The sequence below is a fragment of the Conger conger genome, chromosome 8 (genome assembly GCF_963514075.1).
Source record: "Conger conger chromosome 8, fConCon1.1, whole genome shotgun sequence".
Taxonomy (NCBI): domain Eukaryota; kingdom Metazoa; phylum Chordata; class Actinopteri; order Anguilliformes; family Congridae; genus Conger; species Conger conger.
In genome coordinates this window covers 29324464-29347995 of record NC_083767.1, presented here as the reverse complement: position 1 = coordinate 29347995, position 23532 = coordinate 29324464, and the positions used below count along the sequence as shown (strand labels likewise).

The 23532-nt window shown below is 43.0% G+C and overlaps 1 protein-coding gene across 5 annotated transcripts in view; it reads left to right on the top strand.

The window, feature by feature from the left end:
• LOC133135319 (protein FAM53A-like) overlaps positions 1–23532 on the top strand; it is a 53797-nt gene that overhangs the window by 15344 nt on the left and 14921 nt on the right. For 4 of the 5 annotated variants that reach the window (XM_061252235.1, XM_061252231.1, XM_061252233.1 and 1 more), the window contains exons 2-4: positions 1596–1946; positions 6172–6223; positions 15437–16308. In XM_061252235.1, the coding sequence (XP_061108219.1) occupies positions 1830–1946; positions 6172–6223; positions 15437–16308 (1041 nt within the window). In that variant the 5' untranslated portion in view covers positions 1596–1829. The remainder of the gene's footprint in view (positions 1–1595; positions 1947–6171; positions 6224–15436; positions 16309–23532) is intronic. The other variant, XM_061252236.1, reaches the window with a different exon arrangement.

Genomic DNA, 23532 nt, shown 5'->3' with positions numbered 1-23532 from the left:
ACCTATGGAAGAACCTATGCACTTGTAAATCGACCATCTAAAGCTCAACCCAGGTAAAACTGAAATGATATTCATCCCTGCTAATACCTCTCCCCATCTGGATCTCTCCATTTCTCTCGGGGATACCACACTCACGCCGTCACCCAGTGCAAGGAACCTCGGCGTGGTGATGGACAGCAGACTGTCCCTTTCCGAGAACATTGCCGCGGTGACCCGGTCTTGCAGGTTCTTCCTCTACAACATACGGAGAATCCGCCCCTTTCTCATCCCCTACTCGACCCAGCTCCTGGTCCAAGCGATGGTTCTGTCCCGCCTGGACTACTGCAATTCCCTCTTGGCTGGCCTCCCAGCGTCCGCCATCCGACCCCTCCAACTCATCCAGAATGCAGCAGCTCGTCTGGTCTTCAACCTTCCCAAATACTCACACGTCACCCCCCTGCTTACTTCCCTCCACTGGCTGCCTGTCATGGCTCGCATCAAATTCAAAACATTGGTGCTAGCCTTCCAAGCAGTTAAAGGGTCTTCCCCAGCTTATCTGCAAAAAATCATCAGACCCTACACCCCTGCCAGACCTCTTCGTTCAGCCTCCACAGGCCGCTTGGCACCTCCCCCTCTCAGAACCTCCACCTCACGCTCACGACTACTGTCTGTTCTGGCTCCACGGTGGTGGAACGAACTCCCCGTTGAGGTCAGAACTATAGAATCTCTCCCCACCTTCAAGCGCAAGCTGAAGACGCACCTCTTCAAGCAGTACCTCTCCCCATCCCTCCCTACCTCCCTGTGAACCTTAATTGTTGTCTCTGTGACTTGCTTTGTGTATCGGTATTTTTAGTTGGCTAGGTAAGCAGTGTTTGGATAGTTAACTTTGGTCACTTTTGCTCTTGTTTGTTTGTTTGTTCAAAAAAAAAAAAAAAAAAAAAAAATGGCCCTTGTCCTTATCTTTGTTGTACAGGTAGCAGTTGAAATTGTACTTACCTCTAGGGTCTTTCAGCGAACTTATCCCTGGTTATGGGTATGCACTTTGTTGTACGTCGCTCTGGATAAGAGCGTCTGCCAAATGCCAATAATGTAATGTAATGTAATGCTTTGGATTAAAAGCGTCTGCCAAATGACAAATATAAAGGGTAAATTCAAATTTCCCTATGTTTGATTGCTCCTTGGAAACACTACAGTTGTTACAAATATACAAAGATAATATACAAAGCTTCTTTTACTTTTCCCATCACATGGTCCCAAAGACACAGTAGCTCTATTACACGTGTAATGTCAGTCACAAAAAACATTAATTTATTTTGCTGCAAAGACTTCCTTCAAGAACTGTGATGTGTCACAATTCTCTTACTAGAGGTTCTGAGGAACTCATTCATGGCAAACAAAATTCCAGCTATGTGTTCTGATAGGGCAAGGGATGAAATCTGTAAATTCTGTAACTAGTCACCCGGGTGAGACCTTTTAAAACAATCCGTCAGATCACCAAGCAAAATGCGACCATTTAGTCACAGTCTGGAGCCATGGATTTAGGCCTCTCTGGAGTCTGTGGAATAGTGGCCCTCCGGAACATGAGCAAAGTTCTAATGCCCCTCTCCTTCATTAAGGGTGTCAAGATGATACATGACTGACAGACCTGAAGTTGGAGGTGAAGCCAGTCCCATGGCAAACGGATTTTGATACAGTCTCTGATGGCAGCCTCGAAGTGAGACGAAGCCTGCTTCTTTTTCCCCATCCCCCAGCCCCGCCCTGCCCCACCCTTCCCTTCTTGTACCTAACCCCCCATCCCCATAACCAACACAATGGCTCCTGCAATGTAGTGTGAGTACTTGGGAGCCCCGATGCTGGTCAGCGTGAACGGAGAGAAGGGGACTGCCACCATGGTGACACTGCTCACCGAGAAGCTGCAGGATCAGAGCCTCAGTGACTTGCCCTGCACGGCTTACAGCATCAACCTGGTGAGTGCCATTTTCTCACAACATTTCTGCTAAGATTTTAATGATGCTGCAGTTTTCCAAGACTTTCTGTCGAGACAAGCAAATGACTACGCCGTTTTTACATAATTGCTGTGTATAAATGTTTAATATGTCTGTAAATGAATAGTCTCATGCTCTGTTTCCGACAGCACTCTTAAGTGGACACATTCCAAATGGTCCTAATGTAGAAATATTAGGTACATGTTTAAAAAAAAAAAATAAGTAAAGCAGAGATGCTTTCAAAAATAATGAAATCCAAGTTTTAAATATCGAATTTACTATAAAGAGCAGTGAACAATTAAAAGCTTAATTTCCATCATTCAATCATCATTTGTTGTGACCACCCTTCGTCTTTAAAACTGCATGAATTCTCTTGGGTAAATTGTCCTGCAGTTTTATATCAAAGTCGGCTGGTAGGTTGTACCAAACAAATTGGAGAACTTGCCACAGTTCTTCTGCAGACTTTGGCCGTCTCGATTCTTTCTGGCTATGGAGGTACACTCAGACAGCCTTGATCAAGTTCTTATCAGAAATGTGGTCTTTTTCTTAATGTTACTTCATTTTGTGAAATGCAAAACCTTCACTGTAGCATTTAATTTTGAAAATCTCAAATTTTCTCTTTTCTCCTGACACACTGCAGAAAAAAATACATTAAAATATCTGACATCCTATCAAAAAAGACTAAGACTTTTGCACAGTACTGTATATTTTATGCTGTATATTTCCCTCTAGGGTCTTTCAGCGCACGTATCCCTGGTTATGTGTATGCACTTTGAACTTTTTTGTCGCTCTGGATAAGAGCATCTGCCAAATGCCATTAATGTAATGTAATGCTTAACTGTAGTTATTTTCTTTTGTGTTACCCTTAATATGTGTTGTTTGCAAATGTGTTTGAGAATATTTTGAGTGTTTTGAGCCTGCTGAGCCTACCTACTAGATGAGGTTACTCATCTCTGGTCTAATACTCTAGACCAGTGGTCACCAACCCTGTTCCTGTAGATTTACCATCCTGTAGGTTTTCATTGCAACCCAAATTTGGCACACCTGATTCTACTAATTAGCAGCTCAACAGGATCTTTAGCGGCTGAATGAAATGTGCTTTGCTGAGGTTGGGGTCAAAACCAACAGGACAGTAGATCTCCAGGAACAGGGTTGGTGACCCCTGCTCTAGACCCACTCAAAACAGAAATTTGCAACATTAGCATTTTATTTACTATTTTGAAAGAACTGGTGTCTTTTTTTGGTGTCTACATTTTCACTCCTATTAAGTGGTAAGGGTGAGGGTGCCCTACTTTTCGGGGTATTATGTCCATACTGGAGTAGTCATACTGGAGTATGACTGCTCTGTCACACTCCAGTATTTGATGTAATATTGTTTGGGAGGCATAATCTGGGCTTGCTCATAACTTTAACGATAGATGGTCCTTCTTCCTATTTGTGCTTCTTCAGGCAGGGCTACGGTGATTATGGAAATGGACAGTACTTTTTAAGCTGATAGTGTGCTGTCCCTTCACTTTTGGATAGTGTATGATTTCTATATCTGAGGCTAGATATAGACTGGCAGGATGCTGTTAAAAATGTTTGAATGGTTAGTTTCCTGTGCAATGTGACAATTTCACAGTTGTTAGCTGACCAAATGTCAAAAATATATGATATAAAACTGGCAGTGGCATTGGCTGTGATGTATTTTCAAGCTCTGCTTTGCTATTGTCACTGATGCAAAAAGCTGCAAGAGATTCACTCTTTCCTGAGAAAGGCTTTTCTTCCTTAACTGCATGTTAAATTCAGCAACTTAAGAACAGGTTTCTAAGAGCGTTGCATTATGAAACAAAAACAACGGTTTACAATAACACGTTTTAATAGCATAAGCTTTCAACTGCTGTCTTACTGTGCTGAATGTTTTGGAAAGCCAACACAAGAAAAAAGGTTTATAGGTACAGAATAAGAGCCTGCTTAAAAATAAGAAGTAACTGTTCCAATAAATGATTAAAATTTAAATTGGTGTATTGTCACTTCACTCTCTGAGCTCTGAACCACCCCTATTCCTGGCTGGTTTGTATCCATGTGGTAGGCTAATGCTTTGTATAGCTGAAGAAAAATGGCACTTGGATGACTTTAAGAAGGGACTTCTCTTCCCAGGCAGGGCTCAGTGACTCTGCCTTGGCTGGGCTTGGATACTTTGCCTAGGTTAGGTTGGTGTACTGTACAGCTTTCATTTTCCCTGGCCTGTTCAGACAGTGTGGTATTGCATCGATCTGTAAACAGCATATTTGATGTTACAATGCTTGACTTGTATCAGGTGTGACTAGTATCAGTTATACTGATTCCAACAAACTGCTCATTTATTGCTATTCTATATTTGACTTAAAAACATGTTTTAATATCAATTCTGTGTATTGCTGAACAGAAATATGGTTAGCGCTGGAAACGTGCACCAAGCCATTTCCCGGACAGAGTAAAAATGTGAGTTACTAGCCAGCCAAGCCACTGAGAGCTTACCAAGTCTAGTCTACTTGAAGCACTTATTCAGTCTCAAGTTAACCAAGCTGCTACTTCTTTTCCAATTGCCTGCTGCTGGACTTCAATAGGTTGTCCATGATTATTTCTAGGGTTAGAATGTTAGAAGAAAGAATTGGAGAAATCCTGTACTGTTCTGTTTATCTTACTCACAAATCACTGTTCAGCCAAAGATTTTCTCTCCTAGTGCTAATGAAGGTGCCTTTAATTGTGGCATGTTCAGTTATGATATCCCAGGAGAAGGTCTAATATAATCAGCACACAGTTTTGAGGGGCTGGAAAGGGCTGGCACCCAATATTCTCCACACAACTGCCCGATTTATTTAATTCAGGGTTTTTCAGGTTTGTTCTGTTTTCTGTTTTTTCAAATAAGTGAAAAAAGTGTGACAGTGCTAATTTAACTCTTTAATTATAAGAACACGTCATAGTGCATAGTGCGGCCCAATATTGACAGTGACGTCACTAGTGTGAGATGCCTTTAGGCCTCTCAGAAATAAAATGATCCATCTTTTGGAAGGATTGATTTAAAGATGAAACGTTTGTTATTCATTGCTGTCATTGCCTGTTCTGTTCTTGTGATGTGAACTATGGAATGGCAGTGAAGTGTAAAATAAAGTTAGTTTCAGATAAATAAATTGGGCTAATGTACAATAATGTCCGTCATGTCCATGTCCACCTTCAAAGCTGCTCATTGAAAAAAAGAAAAGAAAAAAAAGATTGCATCTGTTGTGGTGTTGGGTGGCCGTTGTGGCCTCTAAAAATATAAAACCATTATCTGCTTTGTTGTGCAATTTGTATACTAAAACAGTTGAGCATGTAATTGTGCAGTTGCTGATATAAATAAAAAAAAGATTTCCAATTTACAAAGTTACAAGCCCTTCCTTTTTTAAATTGCTTCACTGTGTATTTGGTGTTGATTACACATCTCAGAAGCACAGTCTAAAATAGAAGCCTCTCAGAAATAAAATGATCCATCTTTTGGAAGGATTGATTTAAAGATGAAACGTTTGTTATTCATTGCTGTCATTGCCTGTTCTGTTCTTGTGATGTGAACTATGGAATGGCAGTGAAGTGTAAAATAAAGTTAGTTTCAGATAAATAAATTGGGCTAATGTACAATAATGTCCGTCATGTCCATGTCCACCTTCAAAGCTGCTCATTGAAAAAAAGAAAAGAAAAAAAAGATTGCATCTGTTGTGGTGTTGGGTGGCCGTTGTGGCCTCTAAAAATATAAAACCATTATCTGCTTTGTTGTGCAATTTGTATACTAAAACAGTTGAGCATGTAATTGTGCAGTTGCTGATATAAATAAAAAAAAGATTTCCAATTTACAAAGTTACAAGCCCTTCCTTTTTTAAATTGCTTCACTGTGTATTTGGTGTTGATTACACATCTCAGAAGCACAGTCTAAAATAGAAGCTACTTTCTCATCTCCGGGCACTGTTCAGTTATTTTTCTGCAGGATTTCTGCAGTATTCCTGGCTTTCCATGACAGGGTGGACTTTTATAAATTAAAACATTTATAAATTAAAAGAAAGGAAATAACAAAATAAATAGAGTTGGGCTGCTGCCTGTAAAGCAGGCATGGCTGTCACAGTCCAGTTGTCATACCTGTCCCAGGAGAGTGAGTGTGTTTGTCCTCTTGTGTCAGCTTCCTGTGTGACACTGAGTCTTCTCTGTTTCCTTTTAGCATTCTGAGAAGCTGAGCCAAACAGTCAGCCTATTCCCTTACGAACTCCATGGTAAGTGTACATGTCCTGCTGTGCCGCCAGGATACAAGAACAACAATTAGACTGCTGTCTATCCTCTTTGGGCAACCAAACCTCAAGCAACAGTTGTACAGAATTAATGACTATTTGTATGGATTCATTAGATGTGGGTTGGTTTTTGGTGTTACACTGAGTGAATATCTTGTTGAAGCCGATCGCAGTAAATTTAAATGAAAGAAAGAAATTGTCACAATCCACCCGGCAGAAATCACTGTCAACACAGCTGCCCAGTCATTTCTTGAAATTAATCACTAGGTCCTTTTAAATAATTATTCTGCCAAGTCCTCCCTGAGCTGGCGTTTGGAGGAGAGGAGGCAAAACAAACCTGGGGATATTATGGAATTTTAACATCAAATACAAATAACAGGGAGGTATTTGTTTAATCATGGAAGCCTATGGCACTTGTCGCTTTACTGTAAGTTCTACATAAATTTTTTATTTTTTATTTTGTAGTTTGTGTGCATTAACCAGGTAGGTAATGTCCCAGCATTCTGCAATAGTGAAAGTCATAGTAGCCCACTGTACATTAGGTCATAGCATTCAAACAACTCTGGCTCATGTTGCCATTTTGCTAGCTCCCGATAATACATTAGCCTATATTTATCTTAGAATTGAAGCTAATAATATTCAACGAGAAAGAATTAAGGTTCAGAGGTTCAACTGGGAACAAGCCTAATTGATAAAATGAATTTTAGTTTGCAAAATAAAAAAGTAAAGGTACCGGGCACATGAGCTCAAAGGCCATTTACACATTAAATGTGCAACACGACTTGATGGCAGGACCTTTAGTACGTTTAATAAATAAAATATCTGAGCATACGATTATCTGTGTTAATTCTTATTCTTTTCATTTTTATAAAGGTTGCCAGTAATTCTGTTGCTGACTGTATACTTCAGAAGAAAAAAACGAAACTATTCTTTGTAAAGGTGAAAGTCAGAAGTAGCCATACAAAGCGCTGGGACTGATAAAACTGTATTTTGCGCAGAACAGTAAAAGGACCAGCATATTTAGCCCCAAATGGCGAACCCGGAATGGGCAGCAATGCAATCAAAAGCAATGCAATACTGTAGCCTCTGCCTTACGATCGTCGTACAATCCTTTCATTTTTGTTTGAGCTTCACACAAATTTTCAGTAGCCAATTTCCAGGCTAAGAACAATCTTCGGCGAAAACCATACACATAGTTGGCCAAATTTCCAGGTGGCTCCGCACCACCATCCAAATCACTGCTCAACACTGACAAAAATGTGCGCACTTTGTGTTCAAAAACTAAATCGTTGGGGCTAAACCCCGTGCTGTCCTGTACGACCGCATGTGCCGCCAGTAACAGCCATGGCAAGCCATCCTCCCAATCTCGTCTTAGTTCAACACAATAAGCGCGCAACAACGCCTTCAAAGTGCCATGGAAACGTTCCAGAACCTCCTGGCTCTGAGCATGATAGGCGCTGCTCAGATTGTGCTTTATTCGCAGTTGTTTTAATGCCGCTGCAAATGTCTTGGGAGTAAAGTTTGAACCTCGATCACTTTGAATTATTTTGGGTAGGCCAAAAATGGATATAAACTGAGATAAAGACTTAACAACTGATCTCGTCGTTATCGTCCTTAAAGCATAGGCCGCAGGGTAACGCGTGGCTTGGCACATCACCGTGAAAAGATAGACATTTCCAGACTGTGGCAAAGGACCCACACAATCGATGACCAGATGTTCAAACGGCGTGCCCACTGACTGAATGGGTTGTAGCGGCGCAGGTTTAATCGAAGCATTTTGTTTACCTGCCATCTGACAAGCATGACACGCTTTAACAAACCTTGCTACATACCTTTTTATACGTGGCCAATAGAAATGCTGTAACACACGATTGTAGGTTTTCCTCACCCCAAAATGTCCAGACGTGTCTCCGTGCGCAGTTCTTAACACTAGCTCCCGGTACTCTACAGGCACCACCACCTGCAACACCTGATCTGCCACATCAGTGTCTACATGAGGTGACCACTTGCGCACCAACAATCCATTTTGGATCAAATAACCATGATTGACTTTATCATTGCCAGAGGTCAATGCAAAATACTTCTCAAGACTACCGTCATTCTTTTGAGCATCAATGATCTCATTGGGAGACAACGGTGCTGGTAAATCGGGGACAAACATTTTAGCTGCGCTAGTCTTAGATACCTCAGATGGTTTCTCCGTCTGCGCACGAGCCATCGCTCGCGTCACAGCACAGGCAGTGAACACCTCTGGGAAATCTACAAGACACTTGTCCGGTTCAGCCGACGCTGTAGCTACTGTCTTGACCACAGGAGGCGGAGATTACCTCTCAGGCCACACACAATCCCCTCCCAAATTATTTCCGATGATCAAGTCAATATTGTCTACAGCCAGAGTCGGACGTACAGCAATAGTGACTTTGCCATGGATCTGCAACTGGATTCTGTGTAACAGCACTGAAAGCGGTTGAAGCCCAATTCCCCGAATCAGAACAAAACTCCCCGTGTCAGATAAAGCAGAGAAAGACAAGGCCGATTGACAAACGAAACTCTCTGATGTTCCTGTATCACGCAGTATTTTAACTGGTACCCTACGAGCATCTCCGACCATGGACACGAACCCCTCTGTTATAAAAGGAGCATAATTAGACATGGTTTTGCCTTAGGTTCATCATCTGATCTTTTCATCACATTTCCGCCTTTGTGCGGTAGCTTAGAATGCTTGAAATCAGTCTTCGCACCATTTAACTGAACCACATTAGACTTCAAAAGCGAGGCATGAATCGAAGATGCACAGCCAACATCCTTGACTTTGCTAGTAACAGCTACAGGGCTATTCTTCTTACGAGCACTCAAGGCTGGACATTCCCTTTTCCAATGGCCCACTTCAAAACAATAATTGCATTTATTGTCAGCATCACTGTTGTTGTCAGTTTTGTTACGAGGCATCGGATCGCACCTCCCAGGAGGACCCGTATTTCCACGAACAGAGCGGTATTCTCTGCGATTGTCATACCGCAGAGAAAAGTCTCTTACGCCTATATGATTTTTATGCGTCAACACATAACCATCAGCGAGGACAGCAGCCTCGGCAGCTGTCTTCACCTTATGTTCGTTCAGATACATAGTAATGCGTTCAGGCAATATGTCATCAAGTGTCACAAGTCATCAAACACCTCAACACCCTCCGCAGTGAGCCAGCGTTGGAAATAATTAGTGAGCTCTCTGGCCACCTCAGGGTGGGTTTGCTTTTCCGACTTCCGTTGTCGATAAGCTTCGGGAACCAGTTCATAACATTTCAACACAGCCTCTCTAACTTTTTCATAACTTTTTCTATCCGCAAAAGACAATGCTACAAACGCCTCTTGTGCGCGGCCAATTAGTTCAGTCTGTAAAAGCAGAGTCTTATCCTCATTATTCCAATTTTGATCGGCAGCAACATTTTCAAATAAAGAGAAAAAAACGTCTGGATCACGTTCGTTAAACTTTGGAAGAAACTTAATCATACTCCCTAAACCTGATCGCTGAGCGGAATCTCCCATGGCTCTACCCTCAGCTACCAGCTTTAGCCTGGTGCGTTCAAGCTCTCGAGCCTGTTCTTGCTCACGCTCCACATGTCTAAGTCGTTCCATTTCAAGCGTTCAATCTTTTTCTCTTTCAAGAGCCTCTATTTTCCTTTGTTCCAACTCCCATTTCTTTTGTTCCCTCTCTTTTTCCATCTGGCATAACTTTTGCTCCATTTCCAATTTCTAATTGCATTTGCAAAAGTTGTTTTTGTTGATCAAAAGTTAATTCATTCATTTTTGGCGATAGTTCAATTGGAACAGGAAGGTCTCGCAATGGCGTTGGTGGGGTAGGCTCTACAGGAGTAGCCCCAGGCAACACCTGCTTTTCCTTCAAACGATCACGAATGAAGTCTACTTACTGGTCTTTCTTAGCACCTTTTAGAAGCGTCAATTTAATCAGATAATGATCTGCCACATTTACCAGCTGCTCCGATGGAGCAGCCAAAAAGTCGTCATATACGCCCATTTTACAATCTCACAAATTATCCAACCAACGATCAACAATGTGCACAATCCAAAAGCAAAATAACCTAAATATCGGTCTTCCAGTTATTATAATGCAACCACACACAAACAATTTGTGCAACGTCAAATACAAATACAGTCAAATACAGTTCACACACAATCAGAGCCTTCCCCCTAATCACCAGCGGCAGCTGTGTGCGGCAGCCTCGGCTACTTGCCTCGGCGTACGAAGTCGCAGGTGTACAAAGTCGGGGGTGTCTATCTACGGGTGTCCATCCAGGCTGTCTGAGAGCCTGATGAGTGTTTTTGTTTTCGCTGCCTGCCCTCATTCCACTGTGTAGTATTCCCCTTGTCCTCCCTAGTTCCCTCCATGTGTTTCCTTCCCATTCCTGTCCTCTCTCCTCTCCCCAGGTCCCAGTCAGGTAGGAGGTTCGCCTCCCGCCAACATGGGCAGAATATCTCTAACCTCATCTTCCCTCCCAGATCCCCTGGTATTGATCTCTGTGTGGCTGGTGGCCTCTGGAACTGCCAGTCCGCCGTCCAGAAAGCAGACTTCATGTCTGCCTATGCCTCCCACCTCAACCTTGACTTTCTTGCTTTAACTGAAACTTGGCTCTCACCAGAGAACACGGCCACCCCGGCTGCCCTTTCCTCTGCCTTCTCTTTTTCCCACACACCCAGATCCTCTGGCAGAGGAGGTGGCACAGGTCTCCTAATCTCATCCTCATGGAGATCTAGTGTCTTCTTCTCATCCCTCTCCTTCTCCTCTTTTGAATTTCATGCGGTTTCTGTTACTCTGCCGTGAAAACTGTTTGTTATTGTTGTTTATCGCCCCCCGGGTCCTCTGGGAAACTTTTTGGATGAGATGGACATCCTCCTCAACTCCTCACCTGTCAATGACACCCCCCTGATCCTCCTGGGTGACTTCAACCTCAACTCAGAGTCCACCCAGTCTACCTTTCTCTCCCTCCTCTCTTCTTTTGACCTTACCCTCACTCTTTCCCCTCCCACCCACAAAGCAGGCAACCTTCTTGACCTCATCTTCACAAGGAGCTGCACAACAACCAACCTCTCTGTAACACCACTCCATATATCTGACCACTCCTTCATCTCTTTCTCTCTTCCACTCTCCTCTAACACCCATCCATCTCTCCCACCATCCACTGTCACCTGTCGACGGAACCTACGCCACCTGTCTTCCTCCACCCTCTCATCTACAATCCTCTCCTCCCTACCATCTGCGGAGTCTTTCTCTCGACTGTCTCCCGATGATGCGGCTACAACTCTCATGTCCTCCCTCTCATCTTCCTTTGACTCTCTGTGTCCCCTCACCACCGAACTAACTCGGGCCTCCCCCCCCAGTCCTTGGCTTTCTGATGCTCTACGAGCTGTCCGAACCGAACTGCGGGCGGCGGAGAGAAAATGAAAAAGGTCCTGTCTCCCCAGTGATATGGCTTCCTTCCATGCCCTCTTATCATCTTTCCATTCCTCTGTCCATCCATCCATCCATTATCTGAACCCGCTTATCCTGATCAGGGTCACAGGGGGACTGGAGCCTATCCCAGCATACATTGGGCGAAAGGCAGGAATACACCCTGGACAGGTCGCCAGTCCATCACAGGGCACACACACCATTCACTCACACACTCATACCTACGGGCAATTTAGACTCTCCAATCAGCCTAACGTGCATGTCTTTGGACTGTGGGAGGAAACCGGAGTACCCGGAGGAAACCCACGCAGACACGAGGAGAACATGCAAACTCCGCACAGAGAGGCCCCGGCCGACGGGGATTCGAACCCAGGACCTCCTTACTGTGAGGCGGCAGTGCTACCCACTGCACCATCCGTGCCGCCCCATTCCTCTGTCTCTCTAGCTAAATCTTCCTTCTTTCACTCGAAAATTAATGCGGCCGCCTCTAATCCCCGCAAACTGTTTTCAACTTTCTCTTCACTTCGTCTCCTTCTTTGAAAAGAAGGTCGATGCTATTCGCAATTCCTTCTCCCAACCCTCCACCCCTGCTGACCCTCCTACCCTCCCCAACTCCCTAACCTCCTTTTCTCCCCTCTCTGACGCCGACACACTGAAACTCCTTACTTCCCACCGCCCAACCACCTGTCCTCTTGACCCCATCCCCTCTCCCCTCCTACAATCTATATCTGAGGACATTCTCCCTTTTCTCTCCTCTCTAATCAACACCTCCCTCTCTTCCGGCACCATGCCCTCTTCCCTGAAGAGGGCCAGAGTCACTCCCCTCCTCAAAAAACCTACTCTTGACCCCTCTGCCCTGAACAACTACCGGCCTGTCTCTCTTCTTCCCTTTCTCGCTAAAACCCTAGAACGGGCGGTCTGCTCCCAACTGTCCACTTATCTTCTCCACAACAATCTCCATGACCCCAACCAGTCTGGCTTCAAGAGTGGCCACTCCACTGAAACCGCCCTGCTCGCGGTCACTGAGGCACTCCACTCTGCTAAAGCAAAATCCCTCTCCTCTGTCCTCATCTTCCTCGACCTATCAGCCGCCTTCGATACAGTCAACCATGAGATTCTGCTCTCATCGCTGTCTGGGATAAGTGTCACAGGTTCTGCACTCGCTTGGTTTTCCTCCTACCTCTCTGGTCGCTCCTACCAGGTGACTTGGAGGGGCGCAGTCTCCGACCCTCAACCCCTACGAACTGGAATCCCGCAGGGCTCGGTTCTTGGGCCTCTCCTCTTCTCGCTATACACCATGTCTCTTGGTTCTGTTATCTCTTCCCACGGCTTTTCTTATCACTCCTACGCTGATGACACCCAACTCTTCATTTCCTTCCCCCCCGACACCCAAATCACCACACGGATCTCTGCCTGCTTGGCTGATATCTCTGCGTGGATGACTTCCCATCACCTGAAGCTCAACCTTGCCAAAACTGAGCTTCTCTACATCCCTGCTAAGTCCTCTCCGTCAATCGACCTCTCATTGACTGTTGAGGACTTTGTAGTTTCCTCCTCCCGTACGGCAAAGAATCTTGGGGTGACTCTTGATAACTGCCTCACCCTGGCTCCACAAGTATCCTCCACTGCCAGAACCTGCAGGTTCTTTCTGAATAATATACGCCGTATCCGTCATCTCCTGACTGAGAAAGCCACCCAGCTCCTAGTCCAGGCGCTCGTCATTTCCCGCCTGGATTACTGCAACTCCCTCCTAGCCGGTCTCCCAGCGTGTGCCATCAAGCCCCTCCAGCTGGTCCAGAATGCTGCAGCCCGCCTGATCACCAATCAGCCCAGGTCGGCTCATGTCACCCCGCTTCTCATTGGCCTCCACTGGCTTCCCATTGCCGCGCGCATCCGTTTCAAGGCCCTAGTGTTGGCATTTCAGGCTGCTAAGGGGACTGCCCCACCTTACATACAATCCCTGATCACTCCCTACTCCCCAGCTAGACCACTCCGGTCTGCCAGCTCTGGTCGCCTTACGGTTCCCTCTCTACGTGCACCTGGCGGTCGAGCTGCACGTTCACGCCTGTTTTCCGTTCTGGTTCCTCAGTGGTGGAATGACCTGCTTACCACTGTCAGAACAGCAGAATCCCTCCCCCTATTTCGACGCAGACTCAAAACCCACCTTTTCAAACTCTACCTTAATCCTCCCCCCGACTTCCCCTGCCCCTCCTTTCTGATATCCCTATCCTTGTCTAACCCCCCCCCCCCCCCAAAAAAAAAAAAAAAAAAAAAAAAAAAAAAAATTCTGATGACAACTATGTTTAGAACAGCATTTCCTGTGTATTTTGCTGGTTTCTGGATGTGATGCTCTGACTTATGGTAGAACCTATGCTATTGAGAACTTTGTTACAGACAGGTTTGTGCACTCCAAATTCTGTGGTCACGTTAATGTCCATTGTCCAACATGTGTGATATACAGTGGCATGTCACCGTGTCATGGTGGCCACACAATAAATCTAACCAGGGAATCCGACATAAAACGGTGTAAATATGAAAATGGGATTTTGCACAGATACCATAGTCGACTAGTCTAATGATTTTACTTTTATGCCAATGGTTTGGCTTATATTTTGATGTAACCGTAAACTGCATGCAACATTTGTCCAATGACGCATTGCTTTATTTATTTTTATATATACTACATAGTGGAAAGCTACATTCAGTTTGCCGGTAGTTTGAATTTGCGTGTCAACAGATAGACACTCAGAATCTTCTATGAACCTTAAATGCCATACACTAAGCCATAAGAGAACCACAGCTAAATATTTACAACACAGAATTTCTTTGATACTGTAGCATTCCATTCCCTGTGGTAAAGCCAAAGATTGCTTGCTAGGACTAGCTTGTCGTGTGCTAGTTTGGAATGTAAACAGTCTGACAGGAAGTTATTACGCAGCCAGAAACTTTATTTCAATTGTCCAAATGCATTTTGTAATTTCAGCTTCAGAAAAAAAGAATCGGTCAGTCATTTTTTGTAAACATGCACATCTCAGTTTTGCTTAACCATTTAAACGTTTAACCATTCACACCCCTAGTGGATACAGACTATTGTGGCTTTTTGGAATTAGAAACCATCATGATTTGTGAGACTTAAGGGGTTAAGGAATTGGAGAGCCACAACTTGCTGTCTGTAATATCACACCACACTATCTTCAGTTATAATATATAAGGAGGAAACTTGCAAATTGTCTGCAGAAGGTCTGGCAGCTGATATGGGTTGTTACACTGCAAAGTCTGCTTATCACAAAAATGTGAGACAAATTAACCTTTTTGCGAAATTTGCATTTTCAAATGCTTAAGTGGATCGTCAAAGACCCTGGTAAATGAGCTGCAGATAACTTTGACCATACCAACAACTGTCTGGCCTTTGTGTATGTGCCTAGACTGTTCCAATGTTTTATGGCATGTGGAAAATACATTTATAAATGAAATATAAATACTTACCCATATAAATATTTACCCACCCAGAGAAATTGCCACCTAAGAATTCTCCCTGCCTATTGACTATATATAACTGACTAATGCATTCAAACAGCAGTATTCTTTTTTTTTAACTGCAAAATGCAAAATGGGAATTTTACTGATAATTGTGATCATTATAATGTATTGGTTTCTGATATATTATGTTTGCTGCTTATATCATCATTAAACTCTTTATCGGATGTTCATTTTTTTTTGTTGTTGTTCTCACAGAAAAGAGCGCATGGAGAGTCATCAGTGGGGGCTGTGCCTTCCAGAGAGAGGCAGCTACCCAGAATGTAGTGGCCTTCCCTATGTGTCCCTTTGGTGAGAACAAGGGCGAAGATGCGCCAGGCCTTCAGACCAGTGCCATCCCCTGTCCACTCCCTGGTGGCTACACCATTGGCGGTCCATCGACCCTGCCTGGCTGGATCAGTGAACTGAACCTTAACGAAAATGGCGGCCCGCCGCTGGCCCCGCCCACAAAGCGTCATTGCCGCTCCCTATCAGAGCCGGACGAGCTGGCCCGCTGCCGGTCGCCGTGGAGACCGGGCAACAGCTCCAAAATCTGGACTCCGATCTCTAAGCGCCGGTGCAACAGTGGAGGCGCGGCCTCCCTGCAGTGTTGCCATAGCCATGGGAAAGTCGCTTTGCCCCAACAGCCCTCGGCCTCCTGCACCTGCTCCTCCTCCTCCTGTTTGTCCGGATGCGGGCACGCCCTGGCCCTACGCGGCAGCGCCTTGCGCGTGGCCATTTCCCCCGTGCCTCGCCCCTCCTCCGCTAGCAGCGGGTTCATGGATGGTGGGGAGGGCAGCAGCAGAGCCTCCTCAACCTTCTCCACTGCCTCCCTCTGGCACTCGGACCACACCCGGCGCCTGTCACTCTCCCAGGAGCACATGGCAGACGTGGGCGGGTGTGCAGGCGCCCTCCTGCCCTCCGCCAGCAGCACACCCTCCTCCACCCCGGACCTGTGCCGGAGGCAGGGCCTCCTCCGCTGCCGCTCGCAGCCCTGCGTCCTGCAGGAGCGCAAGAGCGGCCTCAAGCGCCGCCGAGAGGAGGACGTGCGGTGGAGCCGGCCCTCCCTCAACTTCCTCAAAATGACCCGAGTAAGTCAGAGCTCTGTTCTCTTCCCAATTCAGGAGAGTTTGCACCTAAATTGTTGTGTGCTAACTGGGAAAATATTTGGAAAAATATTTATTTTAAAGCCTGTTAATGACCTAGTATTCACTGGGTAAGTACAGTTACTTATGTTGTTACTATGTAACTACTTTGATTTCGGTGGTAATTATAACTATAAACAAAGTCAGTAAGTATCATATGTAGCTACTATGTAAATATGTTTTACAGCCAGTTTCATAGTATTTGCATCTGAAATTCAAATATTTACATAAGTACCTGGTATTTGCACACTAAATGGTAGGTAATTAATGGGCTGTAAAATAGTGCTACCAAATATTTTAATAATAATAATAATCATTTGTTATTTAGCTGAAGCTTTTATCCAAAGTGACTTACAGTTTTCGACCAAGCAGGGGACAATCCCTTGGTTAACGGCCTTGCTCAAGCTGTGCAGATCTTATCTTAGGTATACCAGGGCTTGAACCACCATCTTTCTGGGTCCCAGTCAAATACATTAGCCACTAACCTACACGCTGCACCACATTTCCTAATTGGGTTGCATTAGTGCGCTGCTCTTGGAAAAAAATATTAGTGTCTAACTCTATGAATGGATGGTAAGAAAAGGGGCCTCTGTTGTGGGCTGTCGCATAAAAGCCCCATGGCTGTAACCTTACATCCCCCGTAGTTGTGTTGTCGTATATGTCTTCTAACATTAGAACCGTGATGGCAGTTCAAACTCTTCCTTTTTTTGTTTTGTTACAGTGGTTTGCTATTTTTACCACAAAGCGGCTTGCACACATTTAGGTACAGGGAAAACGATTGATCACTATAGATGTGGTTTAACTGCTCCCTTCCATTCAGTGAAAGAACAGTAAGAACGGCATAAGGTAAAGAAGTTGCTCATTAAACTTGAAAGCAACCCTTTTCTTTCCGGTAGTAATGACTGCAATTCAAAGTGGGCTGTTGTACAATGTAAAACTCTGCCCAATTCCTGGAAAAGGGCTTGGGTGTTAACAGCAAGCCCTTAAATGCTAAACCCATGATGTGTGTGACACGCCAGTAATATTGACACTATGCTGCTATCATGATCAAACTTCCATTACTTGTGCACCTGAGTGTGCATTTTCAGTGCACTCATTAACGGCTAATTTCTAGATTTTAAACCGATATATTATGTCCATCTAGCCCAGCAGCAGCAGCTTTAAAAGTTGTTAGATGCATCTGGAAAAGTACTCAGTATTGAGATTCTGACATGAACTTCACTTGTTCACATAAGGCACTTCATACATTTGATTCAACAGTTTCTTACAGACCCCTGGTTTTTAATTGTTCGAAGTAACAGACACTGTAATGACTCACTGTAAGAGCTCCTTTGCATCATGGGAATCATTGACTGACGTGCCAACGGATGCTAATTTTTACATTTGCATTCATTGGAATTTTGGGTGCAAGTCAGGGAATGTGCCTAGATGAGAACTTGTAAAAATGTCCAAATTCTTGAATATAGATCAGTGCATTTCATATGGGTCACTCACAATAGGCAGTGTAAAACCACAATTTCATGTAGATTAGGTAGTGTAGATTCAGATTTCATAGAAGAGACTGCGCTCTGCCCATCGTGACCAACTAGGGTTAATAGGGTTAAATCGTTCCCAAACCTCTGTCGATTGTCCCCCCCCCCCCACCCCCAATGATTGCCAATAGTCAAATCGGCTGAGGGTAAAACATTTACACATCTACATAGAATACTTTATTTCATACCAAGTTCATTGTTCGAGAGCAATACAGAGAAAATCTGATAAAAAACACTGTTAAGCAGTCCAAATAAATCCACCAAAAACCCATTTCATTTAGCAATTTTACTGCATACTTTTTTCAACTCCAATTATAAAGTGTGCACGCTGAACTGCCCATGGTCCGGTTCTCTTGTTTGGTGAACCCTTGCCTAGGTTTGGGAGTCTACATTTTTCTCAGCCTTGAACTGGCAGATTACTGTATCCCAGTTGTCTTGTTCCTGGTGCAGAGGTTGCTGTTTGAGGGTCACCCAAGGAGGGGTCTGTGGTCAAAAAAGCTTGTCTAGTCCCGGATGCATTAAGGCTCTGCTCAGGAGAGCAATATGCACCTTCGCAGACACCTCTACCTCTTCCTGAGCTCTATGTAGCTGTGGTTATCTAAATCTATGCTCACCTGTGCTTTGCGTCCAATGGGTGGGGCTGTACAGGTATGAACTCCTTTATTTTCCCCCTGAATTCCCTCTGACCACAGTGAAGATGCATCAAACCATATGCTCAGCTTTGTCAGTGTGCTTTGGTGCAGTGTTTGCTGTAAGCGGGAACTCACACTCCTGATTTAGTGTCTGAAACGATCAAACGCCCAAAATGCCCTTTATTAGTTAAGTCATGTGTGTATTCCTAGTTACAACAAAAACCTTCTGGCAAGTGGGTCCTAGAGGACTAGAGTTGAGAAACACTGCTTTAAGTGTACTCGTCAAGTGTCGTATGATGCATCTCCAACTGGAAAAAAAAGTAGTATGACACTTTTTCCTCAGTGTCACGTACCTGTAGAATTTTGTTATCTTGCAAACAGTTGTACTTTGTTGCACAGCGTTGATTGGACACCCAGATGGAACACTGAAATTCATTGTCATGGATAGGATACGCCACGCTCTGCCGTATTTTCAAACATACAGTCCCCTCCAAAAGTATTGGAACAACAAGGTCAATTCCTTTGTTTTTGCTATACACTGAAGACAATTGAGTTTAAGATCAAAAGATGTACATGAGATGACGGCTCCGAATTTCAGCTTTTATTTCCTGGTATTTTTATCTATATTTGTTAAACAAGTTAGAACATTTCACCTTTTGTATTAGACCACCCAATATTTAGGTGAGAAAAAGTATTGAAACAGGTGTTTCCTGTTGCCCAGATGTATCCTGTTAGATTGATTGGTTAAACAGTAAATAGTTCTGAATGTCTACTCTTGGTTTTAACCTTGGGTTTTGCCTGTGAACAAAATCTGCATTTTGACTCGTGTTCGTCTTTTTATCTCAACCCCAAATGTATTCAGTGTATTGCACAGACAAAGGAATTGGCCTTGGTGTTCCAATACTTTTTGAGGGGACTGTATAAACATCAGCTGTCTGGCATCTTGTTACCATAGAGACAACTAAACTGTCTTCGCAGAGCTTTGCAAAGTATAAATGTGAAACGTTGTGCGACACTATACATTAACACGGTCGTGCCTCTGTTAGATAATGTCCACACTATGTAATGACCACACTTGCAAAACACAAAACTAAAATCGCCAGCCTCATCTTTTCGTCGTTCAGGGACCATTATACATGAAAAATCTTTTGGTAAGGCAGATGTGCTACTTCAATTAATGCTGAAAATCCATTTGGTAGTTTTTATTAAAAAGATGAGTGAAAATATTAGCATTTTCGGAAGAGTTTTTTTTTTTTTTGCACTCTTCTACAAACTTTTTTTAAGCGTTTTACAGTTTCTCACCCAATTAGAACACATCCTATTTTTAAATGGACTAGTGCCTTTTCCTATAAACAGGTGTTCGGTTGTCATTAAAATTGATATTTTCAGAACGAGGCCCATTGAAAATTAATGGTGAAAAGTTTGCTTGCCAGTGATTCTATAATGTAAGGCATGACGCAACTGCAAGCTACATGCCTCACGGGACATACGATTATACATTGCCAGAGCCATATGGAGCTAAAATAGCAGAACGGAAGTGACGCCACTCCAGCAAAGAACTGAACTGCTCTGCTGCCTCCTGACGTCCATGAATGTGAATAGCGGGCAGTGTTTTCCGTGTCATTTACCTTGTGTGTCATTTAAAACCATACTTTGCTATCTCAATAGGCTACAACCAAACAAGACCTGGTCCGTATCACTGTTTTTCGTTGCTTGTAACATTACGTCCCTATCCAGCTTCGCAAGCCAATAACAACCCCTGCTGAAAGACACCTTGAGCTAGGTTTTGAAACAGCTGGTTGACCAGTTGGACCAGCTCCATAGGCTAATCCCAGAATCCCAGTGTGTCCGATCTGAACACTGTGTACTGTAACCATTTTATATTCTTGGCTATTGTCGGCTGCATCTCACACACTCTAATTCAGAAACATTTCTGTCGATTAGTGAACCGTAGCCTATGCTATATGGCGCTTCATGTACATCAGTTATTGCAAGTGTTTGCAGTGAAAAACAATTATTTCCCACTAACGATTATTTTGTTATCGATGGCAATTAGTCGATTAATCTAAACTATTAATTTGCTGGGGTGCGTTTTTGAAGTGCGACACTACTATCCTGAGATCACTTGGGTAGTTGTCTCTCAGACACCACCAGCTGAAGACCCTGAGTAGACCATCTGTGAGTAAAAAGCTCAAATCATCCACAGGATGATTACTAGGAGAAAAAGTGTGAGAAGTAACAGTGTCAGAATTAGTTTGCAGTTGCACAATTTTACACATAGAAAATTAGATTTTATATTAGGATTTGTACTTATTGGTAAGAATATATTCATAATATTGATAATAATATTCATCACGAGCCATGAAGTTTATTTATGCGTGTAAATGATGTGTAGTGTAGATGCCTAGTATAGTATACTAGTTGGGGCGAGTCACCTACATGCCATGTCTTACTGCTTTTAATGTATTGACTCATTATAGCTACTTTATTATATTTAAACAATATAACACCTACCAGTTACTATGACATTGTATATAGAATTTATCTATGCCTCTAGCTACATGGTGAAAAAATGAACAAGATTATCCGATGGAGGGGCTGCACTATGATACTACAGATTACTTGCGGATGGTTGTATTTGTGTTCGTCTGTGCACTACACAGTGTGCACATGACTACGTGTTTATTAGGGTAATGGTAAACGTTGTGCTTGGACATGGAAACATTGAAATTCTAATTTGTTGAATAAACATATTTTAAGAAGTGATTCATATTTTGAATGTGACTCATTCATTGCTCACTAGTTAAGATTACACATTTTGCGTATGTTATGATTTTGAACGTCTGCCATTTCCATGGCACATAGCCTAAGTAATATCAGAGTCATTATAAAACTAAACTTACAACTGGTTCATTTAGACAAATATTTGAAATACTTTTTTTGATTTTTGCTTATCCATATTTACATTGAGAATTATAACAGCTCGATCGCTGATGCCATTAATGGAATGTAAAACCATGGTCTAACTTTTGCGTAGTTACACAGTATCCTAATATTACTACCGGTACATGCATAACGTAAGTGGCTGGAGCCGTCATCACTCGGCAGTGGAAATAGGGGTTTGTAACGTTAGTGTAACTGTGGCATTATAACAATTCCAACAGTCCAGTCCACTTCTAATATCATGACTGTATTTACATTAATATGAGAGCTCTAGCTAGATTTCAGACATTTTAATGTTTTAATGTTAATTTCACTAAAATTATGTAATCAATGACATGTCTGAGAATAGCAATGTTGACAACATTACAGAGCTACATATACATACCAATAGCAAGCTAGATAACTTAGCATCACCGCTCCTGGATGCTTTCTTTTAAGGTGTTCATGCATGGCCATCATAATAATTCAGGTCCCCTTGCAGAAGAGATTTCAACCTCAGTTGGGTATTCCTGGTTAAATAAAGGTAGAAAAAAGAAAATGATTGCACAGCGGGGGCTGATGGGGTGTCCGCCACGTCAGTGGCTACAACCAAATACATAAGCCCACTCCCCTGTTTTAAATCGGGAAATTTGTTCGTTGCATATGACCCACAAAAACAAACTGACATTTCACAATCTGGATAGGATGATAACGCATATCATCAAAAATGACAAAAATTTGGCTAAATATTTTTGCATGGCCTAATTGTGGGATTTAAAGTTCCTTGCCATCTCCCTGTTTCGGATCTGGACAGTGCCAGATTTTGTGGGTTGGGTTTTCATAGTAGCCTATGTGGGTGTGAGCATGATGAAGTCACCCAGGAACGTGAAAAAACTTCAGCGGAAACATACATCTTTGTAGACTATGCTGGGGGAGAGGAGGAGGGCAGAGTTTTAGCCGTTTCGTTCCTACACTTCGAAAAATGGGACAGTGGAGGGAGGGAGTCCACAAAGATTGGTTTCTGGGGCACAGAGTGGAGGAGGGTGGTAGTGGAGTTAAGGAGCATGTGGGACGCACCCGTTGTCATGACAGGTTATTTCTGACCGCTTTCAAGATGGCAGTTAGCTCAGCTAACATTAGCTATTGACAGCTAGCTAGCTTGTTAGTTACTAGTAGTTAGTGATACTACTGTACAAAGCTATAATTAAGCTTGTCTACTTATATAAAAAAAAATGTTTACACGAACTGATGTGTTACTTACCTAGCAATCTATCCATCTATACTTCAGGCTTATGTTGCCCTGCTTCTCTAGGATCTGATTTTGCGAAATAACTAAAGCTATTTGCGTTGGCTAGCTAGCTATATAACATTAAATAGGACAATGTAGCTACGATGGCAACTTCTAGCTAGCTAGCTAGCTATGTTATGAAGTCCTGTAAAGCATATACATTAAACCAACATCAGCAGTCTAATTGTCACCGCCAAGCTTACAAAATGACATTGCCTTAATGCAGGGGTGTCAAACTCAAATACACAGTGGGCCAAAATTTAAAATTAAACAAAGCCGCGGGCCAACGTTGAACAAATGAACCTTTTAATATGGACCAAAACAAGTTTTGCTTTAACATTGAATATGGAACAAGCAACGCTTATATAACTTAATAGTGCAGACATGCAAAATCGAATTTCAAATTTTAAAAAAAACATATCAATGGCATATTAAATAAAATTTAAATAAAAATTGTATGCCTCAATTCTATTTGCAGCCTTCTGAGGTAAATATCAAAAGAAACTTTTTCCACAGGCTAATAAATTTGAAAATAAAATAACAATAATGAATGAATCAACCATTCAAGCCTTGGAGTAGCAAGAAAAAGTGCATGAATAAAACGTTAATTATTGCTCAGTTTGCTACACACTGATTTGCTTTAACACTGAATATGGAACAAGCAACACTTATATAACTTAATAGTGCAAAATCGAATTTCAAAAACAAAACAAAAAAACATATCAATGGCATATTAAATAAAATTTAAATAAAAATTGTATGCCTCTTTTCTATTTGCAGCCTTCTGAGGTAAATA